This window comes from Micropterus dolomieu, linkage group LG05 (assembly GCF_021292245.1).
Source record: "Micropterus dolomieu isolate WLL.071019.BEF.003 ecotype Adirondacks linkage group LG05, ASM2129224v1, whole genome shotgun sequence".
Classification (NCBI taxonomy): domain Eukaryota; kingdom Metazoa; phylum Chordata; class Actinopteri; order Centrarchiformes; family Centrarchidae; genus Micropterus; species Micropterus dolomieu.
Window position 1 is genome coordinate 10,530,192 of NC_060154.1, and position 26,885 is coordinate 10,557,076.

General features: G+C 38.3%; 3 protein-coding genes across 4 annotated transcripts in view; 1 reads left to right on the plus strand and 2 right to left on the minus strand.

Annotated features, from left to right (window-relative positions):
- Window positions 1–564: 564 nt before the first annotated feature.
- Window positions 565–9,385, minus strand: LOC123971509 (pyroglutamyl-peptidase 1-like). Of its 2 annotated transcripts, XR_006825209.1 has the most exons (6): window positions 9,244–9,385; window positions 7,729–7,781; window positions 5,920–6,036; window positions 5,492–5,724; window positions 3,083–3,343; window positions 565–685 (listed from the first exon to the last, which is right to left on the minus strand). XR_006825209.1 is itself a non-coding variant. In XM_046050383.1 (5 exons), exons 1-5 carry the CDS (start codon window positions 9,275–9,277, stop codon window positions 3,148–3,150), a joined length of 633 nt encoding a protein of 210 aa, XP_045906339.1. In that variant the 5' UTR covers window positions 9,278–9,385; the 3' UTR covers window positions 565–3,147. The 2 variants fall into 2 exon arrangements, 1 of the variants encoding a protein (XP_045906339.1); XM_046050383.1 differs by having other exon boundaries at window positions 565–3,343.
- A 1,081-nt stretch (window positions 9,386–10,466) lies between these two features.
- lsm4 (LSM4 homolog, U6 small nuclear RNA and mRNA degradation associated) lies at window positions 10,467–15,035 on the plus strand. Its single transcript, XM_046049741.1, has 5 exons — window positions 10,467–10,594; window positions 11,173–11,214; window positions 11,820–11,918; window positions 13,052–13,232; window positions 14,033–15,035. Exons 1-5 carry the CDS (start codon window positions 10,592–10,594, stop codon window positions 14,170–14,172), a joined length of 465 nt encoding a protein of 154 aa, XP_045905697.1. The 5' UTR covers window positions 10,467–10,591; the 3' UTR covers window positions 14,173–15,035.
- A 1,489-nt stretch (window positions 15,036–16,524) lies between these two features.
- The window catches only part of LOC123971271 (E3 ubiquitin-protein ligase rnf213-alpha-like), a 53,065-nt gene continuing 42,704 nt past the window's right edge, over window positions 16,525–26,885 (minus strand). Inside the window, exons 53-64 of the mRNA XM_046049992.1 lie at window positions 26,679–26,853; window positions 25,230–25,318; window positions 24,735–24,986; window positions 23,806–23,935; window positions 23,460–23,543; window positions 22,576–22,756; window positions 21,991–22,195; window positions 21,542–21,619; window positions 18,605–18,802; window positions 18,194–18,283; window positions 17,779–17,957; window positions 16,525–17,006 (exon numbers count right to left, since the gene is read on the minus strand). Of these exons, the coding sequence (XP_045905948.1) occupies window positions 16,850–17,006; window positions 17,779–17,957; window positions 18,194–18,283; window positions 18,605–18,802; window positions 21,542–21,619; window positions 21,991–22,195; window positions 22,576–22,756; window positions 23,460–23,543; window positions 23,806–23,935; window positions 24,735–24,986; window positions 25,230–25,318; window positions 26,679–26,853 (1,818 nt within the window). The 3' untranslated portion in view covers window positions 16,525–16,849. The remainder of the gene's footprint in view (window positions 17,007–17,778; window positions 17,958–18,193; window positions 18,284–18,604; window positions 18,803–21,541; window positions 21,620–21,990; window positions 22,196–22,575; window positions 22,757–23,459; window positions 23,544–23,805; window positions 23,936–24,734; window positions 24,987–25,229; window positions 25,319–26,678; window positions 26,854–26,885) is intronic.

Below are 26,885 nucleotides of genomic sequence, written 5' to 3' on the forward strand. Positions count from 1 at the left end.
AGATCTCACACTGAAGTAAATCCTTTCAATATGTATTTCTCATAAGGCTGGATTACTAACTAGGCAAAATGTGCCTCAGATCCCCAGGAGACCCACAAGTGTGTGTCACTGGGTTTTGATATGATTAATTGCAAGTTTGTACTAAAGTAGCCTATAAACTAAGGTAGGGGCTGCTTTTTGTTTAAGTTTTTAAATATGATACTGGTAATAGCTACACCTTCGTATAATTTAATTTAACTTACTCCCAAACAGTAGGTTTACAGTATTTTAATTTGCCAAACCAACATACTATTAATATTTAGGCAATTTAACGTGGAGTTGAGACACGTTTTGTGACGCAAAATTGCAGAAGTTAAATCCCAAGTGCAGATGTCAGGCCAATTAATTACGAAACAGTGGTGGGTTATAGTGACATCTATGATCTTTGATAAGCCTTTTATGCCAATTCCATCAACTTCATATTAGCACAATTGACAAGTAAAGTCAATTTCATGGTTTTCATAGACATAACTAGTGAGTAGTGGAAACAATATGGAGTTGCAATACTTAACAGACACGGAGACAGTCCTTGTAATTCTTTAATTCTCTTTTTTAAAAAGCCTTTCCTTTTACAAAGCCAAGATTACTTATTGTAACAGTGCTTTGTTAATGTCAGAAGCAGAAGACACCTGTCCGAGGATTCTCCCTAAACAGAGAAACTCACAATAAATCACAGAGCCATAATGTTATTGTACAACAGAGCACACAGTGAGATACAAAAGTATTTTTGAGGTAGCCACACATCTGACTGACTGGACAGCATCAGTAATATATCTTTGTACTGACCCGCTGAGTTTTTTTTAAGGCCTTTTCATAACACAAAACAACAGCAAGGCACAGGAAAGAGTCAGGTTCAGAGGTCACCTCATATGTAAACTTGAGGCTTTCACTTTTGTGAGCAGACATTTTTAGGGGCAGCTCCTCAACAACCCTTTCACTTTTTAGCATTCACAAAGACACAAAGTAAAATATCATCACCTGAAAGCTAATTAAAATTTGCCCATCATTTCAACAATTCCATAAGAGATTTTACAACCACATAACCCAGATGTAATCTGAATGACAAATGCTACGATAAAATTTAGGTTCACTTCTGTTCAGCTCAGTGCTCCAGGATGCTACTTTGGGGTACAAACCATGACATGAAATATCAATTAGTCACACACACTGCTAAAAATAATGACAATTTACTCAAACTCTCTGGCACCAACTTGCTTGACTCAGGTTAAAAAACATTTACTAAGAACTCAAGGAAAGGCCATGAGACCTCTACTGTTGCAACGCTAAGCACATTGTTCAGTTAGTTTCCTAACACTAGCTGTGACAGTTAACAACTATATCCATGTTTCCCACAGACAAATAGTTTTTTTGGGGATGCGTAAATGTAGACCATTCAAAGCTAAAATCTCTATTTAAAAAAACTGATCAAACTGAAGATGTAAGAGGAGGCATGGGCTGTTATGATATCTCAGCAGGCAGGAAAACACTGGCCCACACAGTGAAATAGAAAACAATCCAATAAGAATTTTTTTTTTTAAAAAAAGACAGAACACAGAACATTTTCATCTGGGAGTGGCACCATCACAAACACAGTGACTGAAGCTGCTGCAGTTTGTTTAAAATGTCAGAACAAACAAAAGCTCAGGAAAATAAAGCTTACCTCACATATTTAATTATTATTACTGGGGGATAAAATGTTACAAATGCATGTGTGTATGTCTGAAAAGCTATAGCAAGTTAAAGTGACTGAAAACAAAAATATTCCAGATTAAGTAAAAATGGACAAACCAAAAAAGAAAGTGCTACAGAAATAAAATTATGGGCCCAACTCTGACTGAACTGAGTGTCTATCTGATTTGATGAATGGAACAACCGAAAGCCTTAATCAAGAATGAATAATTACGGATGCACAATTGTAGGAAAAAAGAAAAACTTTGGTCTTGAAATGTTGCAAAATGTAAAAAAACAAAAACGAAACAAATTGCAGGTTTTCTTCACAGTTTAAGATAAAAAAGTTGTGCGTGTTGGTAAAATTATGCTGAAACAGACAACTTTACACATGGATGTCTCAAATCAGTAAAAAGGATCTGCAGTCAGATCCTTGACACACAATTCAGTAAGAAACTCATTAAGTGAACAAGAGTGAAAAGATGTGTTGGTTATTTAAAAAGAATATTTATGGTTGTACAATTTAGACTTATAACAGGAAACTCTTGTTTAATACTATCTGAAAAGTTGTAAAGAGAAAACAGAATTCTGAAAAACCTAAAACTAAATCACTGAACTTGAGATCTGTAAAATAACATTGCACAGCCTGGGGTCAGATCTCAGTGGGGTGGATTTAGGGGTTTTCTGTCAGAATTGGGCCGAAAAACTGGGGGAATATGAGCTGGAACCAACCCGTTCCCTGATTTAAATAACCTTTGTAAAAGAAGGCAAATTTACAACTTCTTATAAAGAAAAAAGAATCAAGAAACAATTCAACATCGAGTGTGGAACAGCACAGTTAGAAGGTAGTTAAAAGGAAACTGATATTAGCAAACACAGTTTACTGCTAAACATTCCTACTTAAAACCATAATGTATCATGTACATTAATCATTTATAGACATTCAGGTGCAAACACCTGTTGAATGAAACATATTATGAGTGAGTGAAACTCTAAATTTGAAGATGAAGCATTATGAAAGTCAAAAACTGTAGAGTACATTTTACAGTTTATCCAAATGTGACTTCTATAATCATTTCAATAACCCTAAGTCACATTTGGGGTTATAGGTTGTAATATCTGTCATATGGCAGACCCTCTGCATATTAACAAATATGAGCAGCACTTTTCTTCTGTGTTTTCTTAGTGAACCTAAGTTTTTTCACATTTGTTTCCATAGAAGTGGGACAAAAGCTTCCATTACAGCGTAACTGAGGGTTGTCTTGAGACCCCCATTTTATCTTCTCTCCATCAGAAGACATAAAAACAGAACAGAATCAGGCAAAACATTAAGCAAAAACCTAAAACAAATGCTGAAAAAAGGAAGTTTGGCTACTTGTGGTTAAGTGCAATTTCTTGAGTGGTGAAGGCTGGAGAGGCTGGTTGGCATCTGGCGGTCACTTAGTGGAAGTGCTGCTGGCAGTGGATCTTCTCCTCGGCCTGGTCCAGAAGCTCCAGCATCTCCCGGATGATGGCCTGCAGCGCACGGCCCAGGTCTTCCCCGCTGTAAGGCTTTCCGAGAGGAGGCACATGAATGAAGGCAGAGCGACCGTGGCTCAGGTACAGAGACGTGTAGTAGGTGAAATCACAGAGATACCTGTTAGGGGAGAGAGCGCAGCATCCAGTGACAGAGGGGCATGTATAGACTAAATGGACGATACAATAAAAGCCATTTAATGGACCCATACTAGAAGTTTCTGCCCGACATTTGTGCTGACGAACATTAAATCATGGCACAAACATCTTCATCGCTGTAAGTTTCTGCATACCCTACACCACAGGTTGGCTGTATACATACAGTAACCCTTTAACAGCAAGATCACCATATCAGTTGACATACTTAATGACAGATCAGATAATACTACCACTGTTGATATTGTTACTACAACCTACAGAGTACAGAAATGCCAAAGATACACTCAGTTGCCAGTTTATAAAAGGTACACCCAGCTAAAACTAATGAAGTCTAATACAACAGTCCTGTTATAAACCCTACTTTCATGAAATGTTCAGTTTTTTATTTTTGTTTGTTTTAAACTGTTTTAGAGAAGTGCTGATTCAACCACAAACTACTTCGCACTTATTTTATTTTATTATTTTTAACCTTTATTTAACCAGGAAGCCCTTTGAGATCGAAATCGCTTTTCTGAAGGAGACCTGGTCAATACACCAGTTACAAAATTCAAGAGAAACATACATCACATATAAAGGCAAAGATCTAAATCCAGCTCACATGAGGCAGTTAAATGGAGCTTCAACATGGCTTTAAATACATTTAATGGAAATAGATCATTTTTGATGTAGTAAGTTTTGCAAATTATCCCAAATACAGCGGCTAAGTGAAAACCCTTGGAACCTGCTAAGAGAGCCACCTGGTGGAACGGAGATGAAAACTGCTGAAATTCTGCTTCAGGATATTATTACGAAAATGTGCCACCAGCTACCTAGCATGGACTTGTACACAAAATGTAAATTATAATGTAAATTTACATTATTTGTATTCTATTTCAGTATGGTTTCGTTGTGGTCTTGTCCACCTAATTACCTGCAGTAGGTAGGGTATAAAAGGCAGCTAAAGTTTGATGTTGTGGTGTCTGTATGGAAGAAAATAAATGCCACAACTGTGTGCATTTTACCTCTGTCTCATGTCTCTCTGTTGGAAAACTTAAAGCCACTGCCGGTCCATCGGAGAAGGATTCAAATGGTCCTTTTACTTGTTTTGGTGTATCAGTGCTCCTTTTAAGCACTAATACGTCCCACCTTTGCTCCAGATTTTTGCCGCTTTTCCATTACCAGTACAAGCTCAACTCACCTCGACTCGGTTTGGCCGTGCTCCGTTTTCCATTGCAGATAGTACCCAGAGATGGTACCCCTCAATGTAGCTGGTCGTCATAGCGACGTCACACACAACTGCCGCGACATAATGTTCAATGCGTCACACACACCAGCAAGCCACACAGCTTTCTCTTTATTTAAGTTAAAACATTACTCAGAATGTAAAGATGGATAAGCAGTATGAAAACCTCTGCCGTTGTTGCTGCAGCGGTCTGTGTGACGGAGGGAGCAGAGGGCTCTGTGAGTGGGCGGCTGGCCGGCCGCGGGAGCTCCTCCCGCGGGTTGGCGCAGGCTTCCCCCGCCACCACTTGCGGAGCTCCTCAACTCCGAAAACTTTCAAGCACATTTTTGTTCTGCCATCACTTCTCGTAAAACTGTATTACTGTAATATTCGAAATCTACACAGTTGATTTCTCATCTCAAAACTTCTCAGAAGTGGATCTAGTGATGAAATTACATACGAAAATTGTAAAATATAAAACTTTCTGTTGCTGGCCTCTGTCTGGCACGCGCAATAATGATGCAGTGAATAGTGACGATTCTCTCTGACCAATCAGCAGTCTGCTTTGTTTTCACGTCACATTTTAGTATCGCCTCAGCTCGCTTGGAACCTCGACGGAGGTAATAAGAAAAAAAAACAACTTTTACGCAATGGAAAACCAAAAGGCGACCTGGTACCGTGCAGTGGAAAAGGGGCTTTTGTTGCACACAGTTTTACCTCAGCTGTCTGTCTAAACACTAAACTAAACACACCTCACAATGCAGAGAAAAAATTTTGTGTACGGCTGATTTGTGTGTTTAATTGATGTGAATATGTTTTCACATTTCTATCCCTCAGGATTTGAAGCATGTGATCCACGGGTAAATGCTAAAAAACACAAAAGTAGAATTTTTTTTTTTAAATAATTACCTTCCGGCGTCTTTGGAGACGGACACAGCTACTCCCAGCCCCGAGGTAGTCACTCTCTTGCAGACTGATTCCATGTCAATAACTGAGTTGATACAGTCCGGGCCTCCCACAATGCAACACTGTGAATCAGGACAGAAGCTGCTGTTGTCCAGGCCCTTGTAGCCATGATTCCTGCCACACTTCTCCAGTGTGACAGTGGTGGCCATACCTGAGACTCCAACATGAACTACCAACTGGCAGACAAAGGAAACAATAAAAACTTGTCAGAATGACAAAAATATTACTGTCCCAAAGCACAAATTAATCATAATGTGTCTGTGGCAGCTTTAGGCGTCTAAAAAGGAGCTGTGAGCCTGGCACAAAAGTAGCTGTACTGCACCTGCAAAAGTGGAACAATGAGGATAGATCACACCATACTCTCTTCTTACCAGTGGATGATACTGTTTCCACAGTGAAGGAACCAAACTCTGGACTGTCTGGTACTCTACAGGAACCTCGGATACATGCAAATCCACCTCACTGCCCAGTCCGAGCTTCTTCAGTTCCTGTCAGGAAAAACAAACACATAAAAGCTAACTTCCTTTTTTTGCATTTTAAAATGTTAAATAGTTTTTATCTCAACAAGCCTCTTATGGTACAGTTTTATCATGTGGTCTCAGTGGGAGCTAAAATCTACTGTAGCGCTATGCTCTATCAAGTGCCCACTGATGCACCAGTCTATTTTCCAGTTTACATAAAGTTATTTTTATCGCTAAATGCAGTTTATTATAGTGAAATTTAGGCAAGCCTGATTTACAAGCATATACGCTCCAGATTCAATGATTTAAAGATTAGAAAAAAGGTTTGTGGAGAAAGGTGGTGGAATGCTTTCAGCTCTGTACTCGAAAGTTAGCAGTACTAAACAGACCCAAATGTAATATAACAAAATAATTCTAACTCAATTGTCCACTTATTGGCTTTTTTGAGCTTTCATCAGCATTGCTAACTATGGGAAAAGCTACTAGGTGGACCTTTGAGTTACATGTTATGAAACTGCATAAGGTAACCATGACAAACTACAAATTGTATTCCTTTTTGTAGAATAGCAACAGCAGCATTTTATTTAACTTGTTTTCACTTGTAATAGTTTAGTAAATTACCACTGCTCATTGCTCTCTTGGCCTATTCCCTCATCACTCGTACTTACTGCAGATTGACAAACAACAAATGTTTCTGCAAAATATGCCCTAACATTTGTCAACTTTAGGATGATATAGCAGAATATATATTACTTATATATCTTTTGAAACAACAACAAAGACATTTTCAATCCAAAATAATACAAATCCAACAAGAATGAACGCATTGATTAAAAGAAACATTACTATTCAATGATGACATGGCCAAATGTTTCTGTGAAATGCTTTTGTTCAGGACAGATGTCTCTCACGTGCATTTCCCTCTCCAAATAACATTATTTTGCACTTAACTTATAGAACTGTATTATACAAACCAAACAATTTAACTGCAATAAACAACAGTGTTCATAAATAAAATAATTATGAGAAAAGCAAGAAATAAAAGATGCAATGATACAAATTATAAGTAAGATAAATCTGTGTCAAATTCACAGCCAGTGGACCAACACCTCCCCCAGTCTCCCCGCAGGACAAATAGCCCTGGACACTGACCCCCACTTGTATTAAAAAGAGGCTTGTTTGACCACATCTGTGACCCCGCCACAAAGTGGCCTTTTGTTTGCCTTTAATATCCTTATCAAGTCCGTCTAGACACCCTGACAACCACCGTCATCCCCCACATGCAGTTTCCCCAGTAGGACACAGAGAGCCTCTGACACGCTGCTGCACGAAGTGAAGCCGGCCGGCAACTATCACAGCATCACGTGACCGGCACAAAAACAGCCTCAGTATGAAATATTCATTTTGAAAACATCACACCTACTCGTCTTTTTTTTAACAATTACTAACAACTCAACCTGAAGAGTATTTGTGCAGACTGTCAAGACAACTAGGCTAAAAACATGATGCGCTTTATTAAGTTAACGTGCAGTATTTAAGAGGTGATCAATGCTGATGCTCATTTTGGACTTGTTTAGCTATATTTACTATATTTTAAGTATATTTTAGAAAGGCTAAACAAGTCAAGTAAGAAAATTTGTATCAATTACAACAGTCTTGGTTTCTGTTTATTTTTAACATCAATGTGCATTAAAACATCAATAGACGGGTAAAACAAACCTGTACTGCTACCCAGCTGGCGTTCACCGTGTGCTCTCCAAATGGCCCAAAACCTGAAAAAAACATGTTAATTTGGTTGCTGGACTGCGTCACATTATGTTTACCGATTATGGAGTCTGTTTGGTTTCTGTACAGTATGATTAAAAATAGTATTTTCACAAATCAAAATTGTCAAAAATTAAAATTGTGATTACTTTGGTGATTATTACTATTATTATTTGTAAATAAACTGTCAACAGTACACAGGCATGAAGCTTCAAGAATACTACATTTCAGAAAACATAAAAAAATCTTTTATAAGAAAAAAAAAAAAAATCACTAAAAATCCCTCCATTCGTTGCACTATGTGACCTACAAAATCACAGCAGAAGCCTATGGATATTCACTCAGGCTTGTTTATAGTGGGATCTATAACTGATCCCCTTCCACCACCCTGCCAAGGGTCAGTGGGTCCCTGGGGATTGGGTGGAGGGGGGAATCAGTCTGTCTGACAGGCGGCTGAAAAGGAGCAGAGAGAGGGGCCGGCAGCTGCCAGCCGGCCGCTATTGTGAATGTGCTGTTCCCAGGCAGACAGATCTTCTCTCAGCTGGGACTGTGAGCCTCCTCACGCCTTTGTGTCTGAAAACACCAAGTAACTGCTTCTGTTTTCCTCCACAGAATGAACGTTCAAGACTGTAGTTTGTGCACTCGGAAAATATTATATTTAAGTGGATGGAAGAGAAGTTTCAGTGAGTCTTCATTACAAGAAAACAACTCTGAGTGATATATATCAAAATTATCTGATACATCATATCACTACCATCGTTACCTTGGCTTTTACTTATTTAATTAAAAGTAATAGTGATGCTAAATTTGTTTTCTAAAAGGATAATAGATAGATCAAACCCAGCTGAAAATAACACTCAGGGTCCATATTTTCATATTATAATGCAAAGCAATGTGATTAAATCGTAAATAAAATGCAGGAGTTCCTATACAGAAATCAATACAGTGGGATATCAAGACTGGACTATTTCCACATGGATATTTTTTTTTTTCACCATCTCTACAAAATCACTCCATATGAGTCCTACAAAATAAAAAGTAATGGGTAACATCAACAAGAATATGTCTGAAATACATATTACTGTGACAGTTAATAAGTCTAGCTTTGATATCGTGATAATAATAACCAGACTAATGTTTGAGAAAACTTCATCTATGGATCTAACGTTATATGTTTACCGTATATAGCTTGATGTTGCCTTTCAAGAAAGAAACATAGGAAACAACAAAAAGAACATTTCACCTCGCTTGACAGTAACGTTAGCCTCTTTTTATATAAAAATAAATAGCTGATAACCACTTCATTTTATTTAAACTTTAAGTAATTCGTGTCCTCCTACTGTCTACAACTGCACCGGAATGGAGCACTAACAGCCTGACGCCATTAACGTTACAACTTTTCCTCCACTTCACCCTGCTGTTCATGTGCCGACAACAGACGACAACAACAGCAGCAAAAAGAAGACAAACCTGTAACGACCACAGTCCGTTTACTGTTATCCATCTCCCGTCCGGTTGCCGAGGATCCCTTGCTTTTTTTTTTCTCGGGTCTTTATTTTGAACCAGGACGGTAAAGAGAGCCGATAACCTCCACAGCTGACGGCTCCTTCTGCCAGACACACAAATAAAATCTGTGTCCTGCATGCTACGTGAGACGTGACGTGTTTACGTCAGCGATGACGCGTTGATTAATTACAGGAGCTCATGCTAAAAATCATACTCAAAATTAACAAAATTAACCAATTAATAACTATAACTAATTGTTGCCAAAAACATGAATACAAAAATGAATGACTACCAACGATATTATTTCTTTTTTTAGTATTTTAGTATTTATTGATTTTTTTATTTGTACTGTATTCATTTGTTCCTTATAAATTACAGTATTTTTTTTTCATTCATGCTCATAAACATTTTGTACCTACATATTTTTATATTTTTGTCTCATTCATTTATTCCATTACACATTTGCCTTATTAATGTTTGTTCACAATCTACAAAACACTTGACTTGTATAATGACATTGTATGTTTTTGGTCATTGTTACTTTTATATAGCTACATTTATATGTATATACTATTTTTCATCCACTTGTATGTACGTACCAGTTATAATAGTTCTATGTTTAGTTACACCTGTCTTTATTCAGCATTGTCTTTAATTTTTAGCTGTATGTTTATTTCTCTCTATATGTAAGTTGTATTGTTTGTAAGTACCATAGACTGTATATAAAAAGCTAAGTACACTGAGAGCAACTTAAAACCGGAGTCAAATTCCTTGTATGTGCACACATACCTAGCCACTAACAGTTCAGATTCTGATACACTTTTTTATTTTCACATATATTTTCACATGTATATATTTGTTTTCACTATCACTTCAAAATCCCTCATTGGATCACTCTATATGATTCCTCTAAAATACTAAATACTATAGTAATATCAACAAGAATATTGTGTGAGAGCTTTGCATTTTCTCATTCACTTATTGTTGCTGTCTACCGTTTATTATTTCTGATGCTTAATAACTATAGCTTTGATATCATGATTATAATAACCATAAATTTTATTTATTGTTTCTAATGTATCAAGTAGGCTACTTGTTAGCGCTCTGCTCTAAGTTACGATCGGTTGTGATTTAGAAATGTCTCGCAGTGACTGCTCTTGACTGTAGAGGGCAGCATCTTATAATACGTCAATGATTTCGCACCGCAGCGACGGTGATTAGAAGAAGAAGAAAAAGAAAAGGTGGTAAAATCCGTGTCAGTGAAGGGCCAAGACAGCAAGTTAGACGCAAATCAAGAAGATATACTATCATAATGGTAAGTATTTAACGCTTGTGTTCAGATAAAATGTTGATAGTTGAATATTAGATTTTCAGTGGTAAACCTGCTACTCAGCTAAGACTCATAATGTCACAATGATGTTCGGTATGCCAGCTAAGTTAAGGTTAGCATTAGCCTTTGTAGCTAAATTACACATTGACACACATTGGTTATTTTGAAATGCATGCAGACTTTTTCACACAGCTGCAAAAAACTGAAATGGTGATATACGCGTATTCATCTTTAAACTGGTAACGTTAGCATGTTGTTGCTTTGCATAGCGGCAAGTTAACGTGAAGCTATGAATACCCTAGGAACCTTTTCTAAACTGAAGACATGTAACGTTATAATTAGAAACTGCAAATAACTTCTACAGTGGTGGTGGGTTTTCACTTGAATAACGCTAACTTAATGGGTGAATTATGGGGTCACCAATGTATCAGGCGACCTCTGTGTGAAGGTGAAATTGGGATTAATCAGTGCCTTGCCTCAAATTCAATCCTGTCGATCAGTTTTACTTTGGTAACGAAATAATATTGATGGCTTTTGTGACCTGTTTTTCTTTAATTTTGCAGCTTCCCCTATCTCTGCTGAAGACTGCTCAGAATCATCCAATGGTGAGGAGATACTGAGCTCTTTCTGCTGTGAAGAAGGTTGTGTTAGCACTGTAAAGTACTTATACAATAAATCTATGCATTAATTGATTTATCAGTAAGCCTGTAAACTATTAATCCTTATACATAAAGTGTATTTCAAGTTGTCCAATGAGAAGGTGATCAGTGAAAATCATCAAAATCCTCCAAGGTGTCAGATTTCTTGTAAAACTGTGTAAAGCAAGTACGTCTGTTGTAGTAAATGTATATATTTATATTTTTTAGCCTACCATCCAATCAATGTATAGTAATATATCATGTTCTATGTGTTGCTGTTGCTGCTTCATCTCTAGCTCTTTCACTTTAGGTTAAATTAGTTTAATATAATTTGATAAACTACCTCTAATGTTGGCTACCTGGTAAACTTCCGAGTTTAATTGACTGAAATTCGATGTGTTTGTTTTTTTCTGGTATTGTAGCTTGTAGCCTACGTATCCTGTAGCTGCTGTGTATTGTTCTTTGGGTTATACCATGAGAAAATGGATGCTCTACCTTTTGTCATTCATCCTGCATTTTGTCGTCAAGACTCAAAAGCAGCCGGCTGTTTGTTGTGTCCTTTATCTCCGCAGCTGGTGGAGCTGAAGAATGGAGAGACATACAACGGTCACCTGGTCAGCTGTGACAACTGGATGAACATCAACCTGAGAGAAGTCATCTGCACCTCGAGGGTAAAGCTGAGCTCTGCTCTCAATTCTCTGCTCTCACTAAAGCCTAGTTCACAATACACGATTTTAAGCCCAATTTGCCGGTCGGAGAGCTAGGTCACCGTCGGGCTGTGATCGGGAGTAAATCAGTGATCAATCGGCGGTCGCCAATCGTTATGTGTGAAAAACTCAAGGATGCGTTAAAACGTCTCCCCAACAAATTTTTGACACATTGCGACATCTGCCAGATATCTAGCATGCCAAATGTCTGGAAGAGTTGGCCGACTCTCCATCCACATCCAGCCAATGAGAGCAGGCAGCTGGCAGAGCAGGCAGGCAGCATCACTTTTTACTCATATCCAGCTCTCTCTGTAGCTCAGACAATCCCTGCTACCTGCGCATGCTAGTCCTTTCTTTCACCCATATTTTTTGTCTTTATAATTGCTATCTTTATAATAACAAACAGCTGTTAGTGTAGTGTTGCACAATTTGTTTTGTTGACAAAACCTGATCGTCAGATGACACAGCTCGTGTAGTGTGTGACCCCCCCCCCCGTCACTGATCAGTCACGTAGTGTGAACACGACAACAACTTCACACTCCCGTCACAAGACTGCAGGTTGTGTTGTGTGAACGGCACCGCGATCTGCCAGCGTTGAAAGTCTGCACAAGCCTTAAGACTGTAGTCACTGGAAAAGTAGATGGTGGTTCAGTGTTAACATGTAGCTTTAGCTGTAGATGTCAGTGTTGCCTGCAGAGTTTCCTGCTTTAGATTAGGTGCAGCGCTCAAACTATTTTGCTTTGGTTTTACTGTTGCTGCCAGTTTATACCACCTCTCAATGCTTAATTTCAGGTGTCATCCTTTAATCAATTGTACTGAGCATGCTGAAGGCTGCAATATTGTCTTTTAATTATTGTAATGACTTAAACTTAATTTTAATTAACTGAATTAATTAATAAGTGAGTCTACACAAAATGTCAAAATGCCAGATCCTAAATTGATGTATTCAAACATTACAAGGTCTGATTGACTATCCATATATAATAACACACCTATTTTAATGTTTGGAGTTTGTTGCACCCACCTTTTTTTTTTTATAAAGCACAACCTCTGATGTCAAAATGTGACATTAGGATACATTGACTCCCCTCTGACAGGATGGAGATAAGTTCTGGAGGATGCCTGAGTGCTACATCCGAGGAAGCACCATCAAGTATCTGCGAATCCCCGACGAGATCATTGACATGGTGAAGGAGGAGGTGGTGTCGAAGGGCCGTGGGCGTGGAGGGCCCCAGCAGAACAAACAGCAGGGCAAAGGAAGAGGAGGAGCTGGCCGAGGTGAGTGGAAACAAGTCGTGCTGATCAGACAGACGGCTGCAGGGGCATTTATTTGTGCCTGCTCTCATAACATGAATATTGGCATGTCAGTGTCTGGTTGTTTCCAAATTTATCTGCCATTATAAAGCCTGCACACTCCCATGGGACGCCAAGGGTTTAAAAAAAACATTTCTGAGTAAAATTCCTTTATTTATGTAATTACTGTCAGGTGTAAACTATGTTACTCTATTTATAACTCTTTTAATTAATCCAGGAATTTTTGCTATCATGAGGCTGATTAAGACATTTCAAAAGAAATCATGAACTGAAAAATGCCTGTCAGCGAGCTTAAGAAAAGAGATTTTTCTTAATTTGTGGAAGGTTGACATGTTGATCTGAGCTATTTCACCACACCAGTAGTGATATACTTCTCCATCTCTACAGTGGGTATGTGTCTCCTTTTCTAGTTCCTCATTTCAGCAGCTCAGATTGGAAGATATTTTGTGTCATTTAATACCAGATACAATTATGTGAAAGACACATTTGGAGCCAAAAGCACACATTTTACTTTTTATGCACGCAAAAGGTGTGACTTCTTGCTATTATGAATTGTGATGGTGGAACACCAAAAACAAACAATGGCCTCCATTGTATTTCTTAATGTGTTTTGGAAATCAAGCCAGATGAGGCTAAAAATGTTTGTGGAGTGCCGCTATACATTTTTTGGGGGGGGGGATGGAAATCTCTGCAAACAATAATTATCATAGCCATCAAAAATGAACAGATGTTTCATCTATATGCCTTCTTATTTCTTTCTGTAGGCCTGTTTGGCGGTCGTGGCAGAGGAATGACTGGCCCTGGTCGGGGCCAGCAGCAACAGCAGCAGCAGCAGCAGCAGCCGCAGTTGCAGCAGCAGGATAAGAGACCGGGCAAACCACAGGGCATGAAGAACCAGCACTGACAGACAACATCACACTTTCAACAACACCTGTTATTCAGAATGATTACTCCTTCAGTAGATGGAGATAAAATTAACACTCTGGTGTTTCCTTCTGCTGTGATGCTTGTTAAGACTGACCATTGCAGAAATCACACTGGGAGAAGTTAAGAGAAGCTGTGCATTTGCACCGAATTTTGTTTTTTAGCATCTGTAAGTTCCTTTTTTTTATATTATGACCGTGTAACAGTGTATCAGTCAGAGCTGGCAGACTCCTCGTTTAGTATCAATTTATAATATGTATCATTACAACTTTACAAGAACATTTTGTATCATAAATCACACTGAATTATCCCAAAAACAGTTTTCTGTCAGTTGGTACACTGGAATGAGGTTTTTACACTTTTTTTTTTTTTTTTTCTCCTCCGGATGGTTGTTTGCTCATCGCCTTGTCTCCTCAGGTGTAGTTTTCATGGTAAAGAAACTTCCCAGCCCCAACTTCAGTTGCATGAATATTTTTTATTTTTTTTTTAAACTTGCTCTTTATTTCTGTGTTGTTTGTGATGTTCTGTGGTTTGCAATGTTTTTGTTTGTCTGCTGTGCCACACAGTCCGATCACCGTAGGTGGCCAGTAGACTGGCAGTCGGGGAACGAGGGTTCAGTCCTCCAAAATTAACACTTTTGTTAAAGCATTTGTAAGACAACACATTATAATCATTAGGATTTCAAGAAGGAAAAAAAAAAAAGATTCTCATATTCTTAAGTCTGAAATGGATAAGTCCAACGTGTGTCATTTCAGTTGGGTTTCATTTTATTTTTGTAACAAAAGACTATGTTGTAATTTATTTACATGAACGTGAGAATAAAACAACTTTTGTGAAACTGTTTTTTATAGCATATCCTCTATCTAAAGATTCCACCACTGTTGGCTGCTATTAGTACTAGTTAAAACAATCTGGAATAAAATTTACAATACAGTATTTTACTGCAGCATAAAGTGTCTCCTTTAAATTGGATAAACACTATAGTTATTAATTTATGTCCAGGATTAGCTAAGAGTAGCATGTTGACACAAAAATAGAACTGGAATCAGTGGGAAAAGGTGAATGTGAACAATTTGTTGTATAATAAGGACAAAAGTTAATCTCACGGTTGTTCCAAATGCAACCGAGCATTTTTCAGCAGTCGCAAGTGTTTGTCCACATAAAGGATTTTATCTCTTGAATGGGACCAATATTTTAATTGCATTGTTTTCTGCATTAATCCTACACATTGGTGGCACATTTACCTCATCCCGAATAAAGAGTAGCCCAATAAATTGCGTGTGCATTCTAAAATACTGCACATGCAATTGTAGTGCCTGTTATGGGTGATCAACTAAGAATTATTGAGTAGATGACAACAGGTGCAAACACAATGGAGGTGGGAGTATTTAAATGAGTTTGTTTTAATGGTTTCCGCCATGAAGAGTCGGGAGGGAAAGCAGCCACCATGTAAAAACCTTGGTTTGTTTTATTCAGTGCGTCCCAAATATGTGGAAATCATATGTACCTGCCCATCACTAAATTCTAGTATACACGATTTTTAGCCCGATTTGCCTGTTATTGCACTTTTAAATACGTCATTCTACGTGCACACCATTATCAGCTTACGTGTTAAATTGCTGGTGTTTGCACATGTTTTTACTCACGCAAACGTTTAATAAATCAGGCCCATTGTCGTTTAAAATTTTGAAAACCATGTAAACCTGATGAAAGGTTGAAAACTGGATTACTTACCAAATCCTGATCTGAATCTCATTTCTCAAAACAATAAAAAGAACCCGATTCCATCTAAAACGATTATGGAAAGCTTAACCAGTAAACTTTATGAGACTGGATAGCAAATCAATGCTTTCTTTGATCAGATTAGAAGTGAAAGTGGCTTTTATTTAGTATAGCATCACTAAAAAACAACAGTTTACACTCACACAATAGATACTTTCAATATGATTGATGTCTCAGGCTACACATGTATATTTAACTGATTTGTTGATTAGTTAACACAAAGCCAATCATTTTCAAATTTAATAATCAATTCAATTAAATGTGTAAAATGTGTAATAAAATGAAATTCAAAAATGTAAAGTATTTAAATGTGTCAAAAAAATGAAATTAAAATGCAAAAATGTTACGTATTTAAATTTGTAGTAAAAATAAAAGTAAAATACAAAATGTGAAATAATTGAACATAATGAAATTAAAATGCAAAAATGTTAGGTATTTAAATGTGTAGGAATAATAAAAGTATAATGCAAAATGTTAAGTATTTAAATGTGTAATAAAAATAAACGTAAAATGCAAAAATGTGAAGTATTTAAATGTGTAAGAAAAATATAAGTAAAACACAAAATGTGAAATATTTAAACAATAAAAATAAAATTAAAATGCATAAATGTTAAGTATTTAAATGTGTAATACAAATAAATGTAAAAGGCAAAATGTGAAGTATCATATTTATCTTTGCTAGTTTATCATACCACCTACTGATTCGTTACCCTAATTGTAAGATTTAGGTGGTCAAAAGTTAAATAAACTTCATCAAAAAATTTAAGAATAATCCTGGAACAGAAAATTTAAAAACAGTACAGTAAAATCATCTGGTTAGAATGTATGATCAGAAATGAACCCAATGAACTCAAATCTCTTTAAACTCATATATTTCATCTCTCCATCATCCAGTCCTGTTTGGCTGTGACAGCGTATTTCCAGGTCTCCACAATCTGGGACAGCTGCAGGTTGTCAGGAAACTTGTCCTCCACATAAGGAGGCACCTCCACTTCTTTACGGTCCATGTAGGCACCCACTGTCTCCTTCACACTGAGAAGAAGGAAAAGATATGAATTCATTAAATCTTTAACTGCTGTGAATGACCAAGTGATGACCAAATTACAAGCTGTCAATATGTCCAGGGTGCACCCAGCTTTGATTTTTAAATAAATTGTCTAGAAGACGATTTACAGATATGATTTGAAATACATCTTTTCACCCAATTATTATTTAATAATAGATATTTTATTAATAGTATAATTTTGACACTTGTTGAAGCTTGTTACACAATTACAAATACATAATTTAAAAACTTGACAGTGTAATAGTGTAACTAACAAAATAAGTCCACTGTGCACGTGTTTTGGATGAAAAAATATTGTATTACCAAAATAATACACTTTCTGACAAGTCACCATGACTTTTTCAACAGAAGCATGACCAGCTGATCACAGCACTGTGCAGGAAGGCCTACTTCTGGCTAGGAAAGTAAAACACTTCCTTGTTACTGACAAAGGTAAATTTATTTAAATTTGAGTGAAATATACAAACCCAACACTCCATGTTTAATTGCTGGATGATTCCAGTTATTTTAGATGTCTTGCGCATCACTTTATATACATTTTCCTAAAATCCAGCCAGCCAGATCTGCGATGTCCAATAAAATAATAAAGTTCTGAGTTTGAACATTTGGCTGCACAGCAAGGGTTCGTACTGACAGTGAGGTCCACATCCACATCTCTTTTCACAGAGAATGTTAAGGAGCTGTGTGGGAGAATAGTTGCATTAATAAGGAAGCGCAGAAGCTGTTTAACAGGTTTACCCCCAGGATGGTTTGTAGTCGTCCGTGGCCCGCAGGCGGCCCAGATTCAACAGGAGAAACTCGTGCATCTCAAGGAGCCATTGGTCAACGTTTTCCCTGGACACAAAGCCTTTCAGCTCATTCTTGTCTTCCTCTGTCAACGGCAGCTGGTACTCCTTTGGATACCCCGAAAATGGCTCCTTTTTTATAAAACATGGAGTGAGGTGTTTTAAATGTATTAAATTATAGTATAGTATACACTGAAATTACCAAAACATAAACAATGAATGAATGATATTGCTCAGACAGATATTTTGATGAGACATAACAGCATAAACCATGATGCTAATGCGCAGGGTTATTTTTGTGATTTCCTATTCAGTACTGTTGTTTTGCATTTAAAAAGTCAAAAACAAGCTGTGTAAGAAATGCTTACCCTCTTTAGTTTCATCATGGTTTCAGATTTGAGGGAGGAGAGGAGTTGCCAAAGAGAAACACAGTGTCTGAGGGTGCATCTGCCCAGAGCCTGAAGAAACAACACAGCAGAGTAAAGAGTGTGCTCCATACAGTCTGAAAGGAACTGGCAGGGTCACCTGCAGTTTATATTCTTTAGTTTTTGGGATTACAAAGCGACCTGTTCTCCGACATAATAAATTTTTTCCTTAAATTATATATAATATATCATAAGTATTATGTTCTCACTCTGAAAAAGCTTCACAGCTGTTGTAAGAGGACTGAGGGTCACATTTACAAGCATATTAGAGACTGTTACACAGACATAAAATAAGTATCCAGCCTGGTTAAGGAAACCTTAATAATCACTCCAGGAAAAGAGGACTGCACTGACCTGCAATATGAGCCGATCAATGTGGTCGGCCATCTTCAAGATGTCCCGAAGGTAAGTGACCATCGACATCATGCGATCACCGCCAGTCATTGAAAGGAAACCCAAGAGCAGCTCTACGATCTTGAGCGCCTCGCACACCTCGCTGTAGGAGTCGAGGTCTCTGGACATGGCGTTTCGGGTCAGAGAGGACAGAATTTCCTGAAGGAACAAAATGCATGATTGAAGCCATAATACACTGTTAATATATGTCTTCTGTATTTCTATCACAAAATCTTACAGTTAAAATTGTGTTCAACTGTCTATATATAAATATTTATTACCTTCAACATGAGAGACCTGCCATTTGTCAAAATGACCCCCGATGTAATAAAATCATTCTTAACATTTAGGTGAAAATTTAACTTACTACAAGCAGCACTTGTAATGATCTGTGTTTGTGTAATACCTAGCATGTCCTCTTGTAATCTTGTACAGTGCAATCCAGATGGGTGGCTGTTATTGGAACAACTATTAACTTTATCACTGAGAATATTAGAAATAAAACGATTAGTTTGTTAATTGTTTAACTGTTAACGTAGTTATCAAGCAAAAATACTTAACATTGTCTGGTTTTAGCATCGCACATAACAGGATTTGCTGCCCTTCTGTTTTATTTGTGGACAGATGAATCTACAGCAGCTCTACAGGACTGTTTTGGGAGCACAGATTGGAGTATGTTCAGAGAGGCCGCTGCCCAGGAGAGCAACATCAGCCTTGAGGAATATACATCATCAGTGACATCGTACATCAGCAAATGTGTTGATGATGATGATGACGATAAAATCATTCCCCAATCAGAAGGCCTGGATGAATGGAGAGGTGAGGGCTCTGTCCAGAGCCAAAAAAGCTGCTTTTCGGTAGGGTGATAAAGAAGCTTACAGCACCGCCAGAGCGAGACTGAAAGCTGGCATCAAGGAGGTAAAGCGGAGACATGAGCAGAGACTGGAGAGAGACCTCAACACCAACAACATATTGGCAGGCCATCAAAAACACAGGCTACAAAAGCAGGAGCTCCCTCATCATGTGTGAGGCCACATTACCAGATGAACTTAACACCTTTTATGCTCGCTTTGATCTCCTCAACAAGGAGTCAGCTGTAGTCTACTCCACCTCCAGAGGACCGGCCACTGTCAGTATCCACAGCAGATGTGAGGAGAGAGAGTCCTGCTGAGAGTGAATATGAGTAAATCAGCTGGGTCTGATAACACTCCTGGCTGTGTACTAAAAACCTGTGCTAATCAGCTAGTTGATGTTATTACTGACATTTTCCACCTGCTTCAAGACAGCCACCATCGTTCCTGTACCTAAAAATTCTGCAGTGTCTAGTCTGAACGACTACCGCCCTGTGGCACTCACCCCCATTCTGATGAAGTGCTTTAAGAAACTGGTTCTTAAGCACATAAAAAACAACATCCCAGCCAGCCTGGACCCTCACCAGTTTGCTTTCAGAACCAACAGATTCACAGAGGATGCCAGCTCCACTACCCTCCACTCAGCCCTCACACACCTTGAGAAAAACAACACCTACATGAGAAGGCTGTTTGTGGATTTCAGCTCAGCATTCAACACAATCTCCCCCTGAAACATTCTCAGCAAACTCATCTCTCTGGGTTTAAATACAACACTCTGCAATTGGATATTGGACTTCCTCACAAACAGACTCCAGTCAGTTCAGATTGGCGGACTCGCCTCCTCCACTCTAGTGCTCAACACGGGAGCCCCCCAGGTCTGTTTGCTCAGCCCCCTCCTGTTCAAGCTGTACACCCACGACTGCATCCCCAACATGAAGAGAACTCTGTTGTGAAGTTTGCGGATGACACCACTGTCATCGGCCGGATTTCCAACAACGATAAGACTTCATATCGGGAGGAAATTCATAATCTTGTAGAGTGGTGCTCAGAGATCAACCTACTGCTCAACGTCAGCAAAACCAAGAAGCTGATCATTGATTTCAGGAAAAAGGAGATAAAGAGACACACTTCTGTCTACATCCGTGGTGCTGAGGTGGAGCAGGTGAATAGTTTCAAGTTCCTGGGAATCACCATCACAGAGAACCTGACATGGTCGTCTCACATCTCCACGCTGGTGAAGAAAGCTCGGAAACTGTATTTCTTGAGGAAGCTTAAGAAGACTATATTCCCTCGCCAAGTTCTTGTCAGCTTTTACAGAGGAGCAATAAAAAGCATCCTGACTGAGAACATCACTAACTGGCATGGGATGTGCATGGCCCAGGACCGGAGGGCTCTCCAGCGGGTGATAAAAACTGCCCAGAAGATCATTGGTATCCATCTCCTGAGCATCAGTGATACCGGTGAGGTGCCTACGCAGAGCCCAAAGGATACTAAAGGATAGTACCCACCCAGCCACAGCCTGTTCACCCTGCTGCCTTCTGGGAAGAGATATAGAAGTTCTGCTGCCACACCACCAGACTGCAGAGCAGCTTTGTCCCCCAAGCCATCAGACTCTTAAACTCTAGTTCATCCTCAGCACTGCTCCAGTGATTATAGTTTATTTCTGTTACCATCCATCCATCCATTGTCAACCGCTTATCCTGCGTACAGGGTCGCACCATTTTTCATAATTGAATCTTTATTAATGTTTACTGTCTGCTATGTAGCAGAAGGGAGTTGCAAAACTCAGTTTCACTCTACAACTTGTTGTACTGTGACAATAAAATCTACCTACCTACTTATTTAATTGTAAATCAAATATCTGTTGGTTTTTGACTAAAAACAAGATGTTTAAAGAACCCTGGACTCTAATAACTTGTGATAGACATATTCATTATAATCTTTAGTGGCCCTAATAAATATCTTTCTTGCATGTCATGTATTTGTGTTGTTGACAAAATTATTTTGTCTATTGTGGAAAGGAAATGTACAGGGTTCTTTAATTTACCTGATGCACTTTTCCTTTAACAGCTTTGAAAATGGTTTCATAGTCTCTCTCTTGTGTGTTGATCAGAGTGGGAATTCCCTAAAATAAAGCACAGCTGGATTAGTGAAGCAATGAAATACAGAAATAAGACTAAGCAACACAGAGTAGATGAAATAATGACAATAAGGTATTACAATTTTCTTGGTGAAAATGTCTTTACTGTGGTTTTAACCAACAAAATGAATACCGTTCTACGTTTGCTTAGCAATCTGAACAATAAAATGTGATAGCCCAGAAACAAACGAGTCAAACATAAGTGTCTGCTCTCCCTTGTCTTGATTGGCTGTAGCCTGACAAGATGCCACTGGTCTCAGAAGGTCTGTAATGGTCTGCATAGTACAGGGACTGGCAGAAGAGTCTGCACAATGACGGCAAAAATACACTAAACAAACCAGGCTGTGTGGACTCACTGTGCGGGTGATAAGAGGCTTTCCCCGCAAGAAGCGGTCGAGGATCTGCTGCTGGATCCTGGGCAGGTCATATTGTGATATCGTCTCGTGGCCACGTTCTAAGCTGTACTGACAGTTGGATAAAACCAAAGGAAGCAGATCTTTCTCGACCTCATAGCGGATCACATGCTGCTCCGTTAGCTCCGCGACACTCACCCTGAAACTGCTGCAGACATCACAATGCATACATTAACTTTTTGTTCCTGAAATAACATTTCTTGATCCAAACCAATAAAGCATAAGCTCTCTTTATTCTATGTTTTGTTTAAAAGTTGTCCCAGACGTCTTGTACATTAATGTTTTGTTTTTACCAAACCTGCCATAATATATCTATGGCTGTTCCTCAATAGCAATGACATTTGGCTTACTAGGAGAGAGCATGATTGCTGCCTTGAAATACATATTATATTTTCAGAAGTTCAAGTAGAATTGATCTTTCACTTAAATATTGGTGCTGCTACAAAAATAATTTTTTTTCGGATCATTACTGTATTTTAATGTTTAGCTGTTGGACAACAAACTTTTCTGTGGCTCCATGTTTTGTACCTGCTGTCCTCTCCGGTGTGGTTATCTACAGCATTCACCAGCTCATTGTGAAGCGCCACCAGGTAGCTGACCAGCCCTGTAGCACACAGGCCAGGACCCTGCCGCCGGGGCAGGAGGTACTGCAGGTCGCTGTTCAGATCCAAATCATCGCTGCAAAATTCATCTGGAATCTTCATTTCATCTGTGGGTGGGAGAGAACATAAAAATTATTCCTTATCTCCAAAACAACAATATATGCACCAAATTAACAAATTTTAGCTATTACGGCTCTTTTTCCAAAGACAGCACTTTGAACCCAAAAGTGATGCCTGTAGTGTGTAAGTAGATCACAACACTCAATGTTAACCAACTATTCTGTTTACTAGACCAGAAGAATTTAAACTGATGAGTAAGCTCTGATTATGGAGTTACAGTTATAGATGTACTCTGATTGCATTTCACATTTATCCAAAGCAACTTACAATTGCTATACATGTCAGAGGTTGCACACCTCTGGAGCAACTAAGGGTTAAGTGTCTTGCTCAGGGACACAATGTTGGTTGGGTCACAGTGGGGGATTGAACCCCGGTCTCTCACACCAAAGGCATGTGTCTTATCCATTGCGCCATCATCCCCACAATTACAATGTAAATGTAAACAAATTAACTCTATGCTTAAAAAAACATGTAAAACAATTGCAGAATTGCATTGCTCTGGTTACAAATAAATTATTATTAAGGTAAATTTATATTAAACTCAACTTTATTATTATAGCATTTCTAACACAACAGAGTTGATCCAATGTTCTAGACAGCACAGACAGAAAAAGATGTAAATGCAGTCATTGTGACTGCTTCCATCTGTAATCTTTTAAAGACACAAAGAGGAGGAAGTGCTTTACTTACGGCTGGTTACGGACACTCTGAGCAGATTCCATGTCTTCAGGAAGACGTCAATGTGTTTGTCATACCATCTCCTCATTTCTGAAACTAGAAGTTTTGAAAATATTTACCTAGTTTGTATGACAATGGATGGAACGTGAAAAATAAATATTTGAAACGTGAAAAATAAATATTTGATTGCATTTATATGTTTTCATGATATCGGTTGTTTCTGTCTCATAATCCATGCATCTGTCTCTTTGGAAGATCAAGTACAGATTTTGGCCAGACACTACCCATTAGTAAAGAGTTTGTCCATTAGATTTTAGTCAATTAAATGTTAACATTGCTTGAGATATCACAGCTGTACCCTTTTGCTTCTCGATGAACTCTCTGATGGAGCCTACTATCTGGTCAGATGCGTTTTGGAACTTTCTCACCAAGCGTTTCTGCAGTATTAGGATTTTTGGAAGCAGCTTAATCTGCCGAAATTCTCTCTCCTGAAAAAGGAAAACACAAATTATACATCTGATAACCATGCCTCATAACCATATGCTGCATATATAAAGCTATAAATTAGCTCTCTGGTCATTTATAGTTAGTTTGCTGATCAAAACTAATGATCATGAAAATGTAAATTTAAATTTTACAGGCTTTTATTCTGATTTGTTTTTTAAGGATTACTGGGACAATAAGCAAAAATTACAATAAAATCAATATATAATCAATGAATGTATTGATCATTTCTTTGTTTTGTAATTTGTTTTGGAAATTAAAGTATTATGAGCACTAGGTGTTTTTTTATTTATCCTTACGCAGTAAGGTACTCAAGCTGTCTGTGGGGCAGGGGTGAGAAAAATAAAAAGAGCATTGTGTTTTCTCCACTGGAAGACCATCCTAGAGGGCACTTTCTCATGTGTTATCTACCATAGGGGCATCCATCAAACATGGGAGCACCATTGAGGCAGTGGAGCTTCGCCCATGAGGCATGAGTCCACCAGTGATTAGAAAGGTATATCCCTTGTACTCATCAAATGTCATGGCAAATTGACTTTTGGATTATAAGATTTATTGTAGGCATGGTTGATAATTGGTCTACAGGTTGCATTAAAAAAAACACCAATTAGATTTTGATGTTGTGTAGAAGTGGAAACTTGCTGGTGGCCTTCCATCAAAGCTCAGGAGGTAGAAAACATAATTACAAATGATCTTTTGGAAACAACAAATTTCATATGAATCAGGCTGGTAGGAGCCAAGACAACTTTCTCTGAACCAAACTGTTGGATGATTGACATTCACCTTCTGCAGGAACCTCCAGAGCAGAGGCAGCTCCTCCTTTTGGTCATACTGCTCGACAATGTGTGTGAGGCTGAGCAATGAAAGTCGCTCCCTGCAGTTCCACACCGCTGAGGTGTGAACCTGAGAAACCTGCGGCAGCAACGCCAGGAAGGAACAATCATCACCGTAAGTCATCCTCATGATGAAGTTGGAAGATATACGGGAGTCTGTCCTGATGCTTCCCTTGGCTTCTTGCAGGAGTTGATCAAGGTCCTAGACAGAAATTATTTAAGAGTTTACAGCAGCAATGAAAATATCAGCACACAATACATGAGCAATAAGCTGATAATATTAAGAGTAACAGTTTATTCAAATTAAACATTAGTTACAATAAGTATCAAACCACCCATTTTCAAATATCATAAAAGCTTCATCATCACTCATAAGGGGAAAAAACACAATGTAAAAATGTAAAAAAAAAAAAAAAAGAAAGAAGAAAAAGGTGAAAGGCATTACCCTCAACAGAGGTGTCAGAATATCTGCAGCCACAGTGGTCTCCCAGGTGTTTCTGGATGCTTTGGTTTTTAGGTAAGGATCAATACCAGCTAGTCAAAGTCAAACAGAAGATGTTTTGTAAAATACATCATGTAATTTTACTTCCTCTACCCTTTAAAAAGTTGTAAAAATAAATAAAAAATTCCAATACAAATACAGCTTTCTATGTATGTCCTACAGATTTAGAAAATTCAATACCCCATTAGTATTAATTTGTATGGGTTTTGTGTCCATCATTTTGTTTAAGGGTGCTTTCACACCTGCCTCATTTAGTTCGATTGAATCGCACTAGAGTTCGTTTTCCCCCTTGGTATGGTTCGTTTGGGCAGGTGTGAAAGCAGCAATTGCACTCGGGTGCGCAGCAAAAGCGGACCAAACAAGCGTACCAAGACCTCCTTGAAGAGGTGGTCTCAGTACGCTTTCAAACGAACTCTGGTGCGGTTCGCTTGTGGTGTGAAAGCAAACGAACCAACCACAGGATTTTATGATAACAGAGGTGTGATCTAAGCATAATTTCCAAAGCTAAGCCACTAATAAATCCATCTGCTGACCGCGAAATGTCTTCAGCGATCTTATAATTTATCTGTATAAGCCACTATATTACGAAAATCATTTGGTAACGTATACTTGCCAGCACGGGTATTTTCCCTGATTAATGGGTCGAAATCTGTTAAAAAAAAAGTACTTCTCCGTTTACCCTGTCAGTTTATCAAGTCCATAAAACATTTGTGACAGCGATACCACAGTATACTATAGGTGAATAAGCCCCAAATTATTGTAATTATTGTTATTAATGTCCTATTTATATGTTATTATTCATAATAGGCTATGCGGTCGATCTGCGGTCTAACATAACTAATCATGCTTTTAATAAATGATTACTTTGTGAGCTCTTTGCGATACAGATCAGAAGCAGTAAAGTGCTACATAAACTTCTGTCATTCACCAGAGTTTGATTTCCCAACGTGGGTCCTGATGATGCAGGATGACAATCGCCAAAGCTGTCCAATCAACAAGTTACCTGTAGGTCTGTGTAACGTCATGGTTACTTTTCTGGTTTGTTTGTAAAACTGCAGTGTCAACATGAACTGGACTAGAACTAAAATGCAACAGTGTATCATTTTTTTCACTTGGTCCGGACCAAATGAACCAAACTACAGGTGTGAAAGCACCCTAAGAGACAGTATCAATATTTCTGATCTGGTTATTTACATGCATTTTGTTCAGCTTTGTTGTAATTTTTTAGCTGTCTATTTCTATCTTCCTATAAATTGTTCTTTTTTTGTTGTGCACTGAAAGCAACTTAAAAACCTAAGTCAAATTTCTTGCATACCCAATAAAGCTGATTCTGGTTCTATTGTGAAACTTCAACAAACAATTATTTTCAAGCAACTGACTGTGGGCGCTTACGGTAACTGGCCTGCACTAGCTCTTGCAGGGATCTGAGCACCAGGTGGACAGTTGTAACAGTGTCGTCCGCTCCTCTTCCTAGTGCCTGTGACAGCTGATCCAAATCCTTTAATATATGCTGAGTGAGAAAGAAACAAACATCCTCCACAGTTGGCTGAATGATGTGCTGGAAATGCTAAAGAAACAGATGGGGGGGGGGGGGGGGAC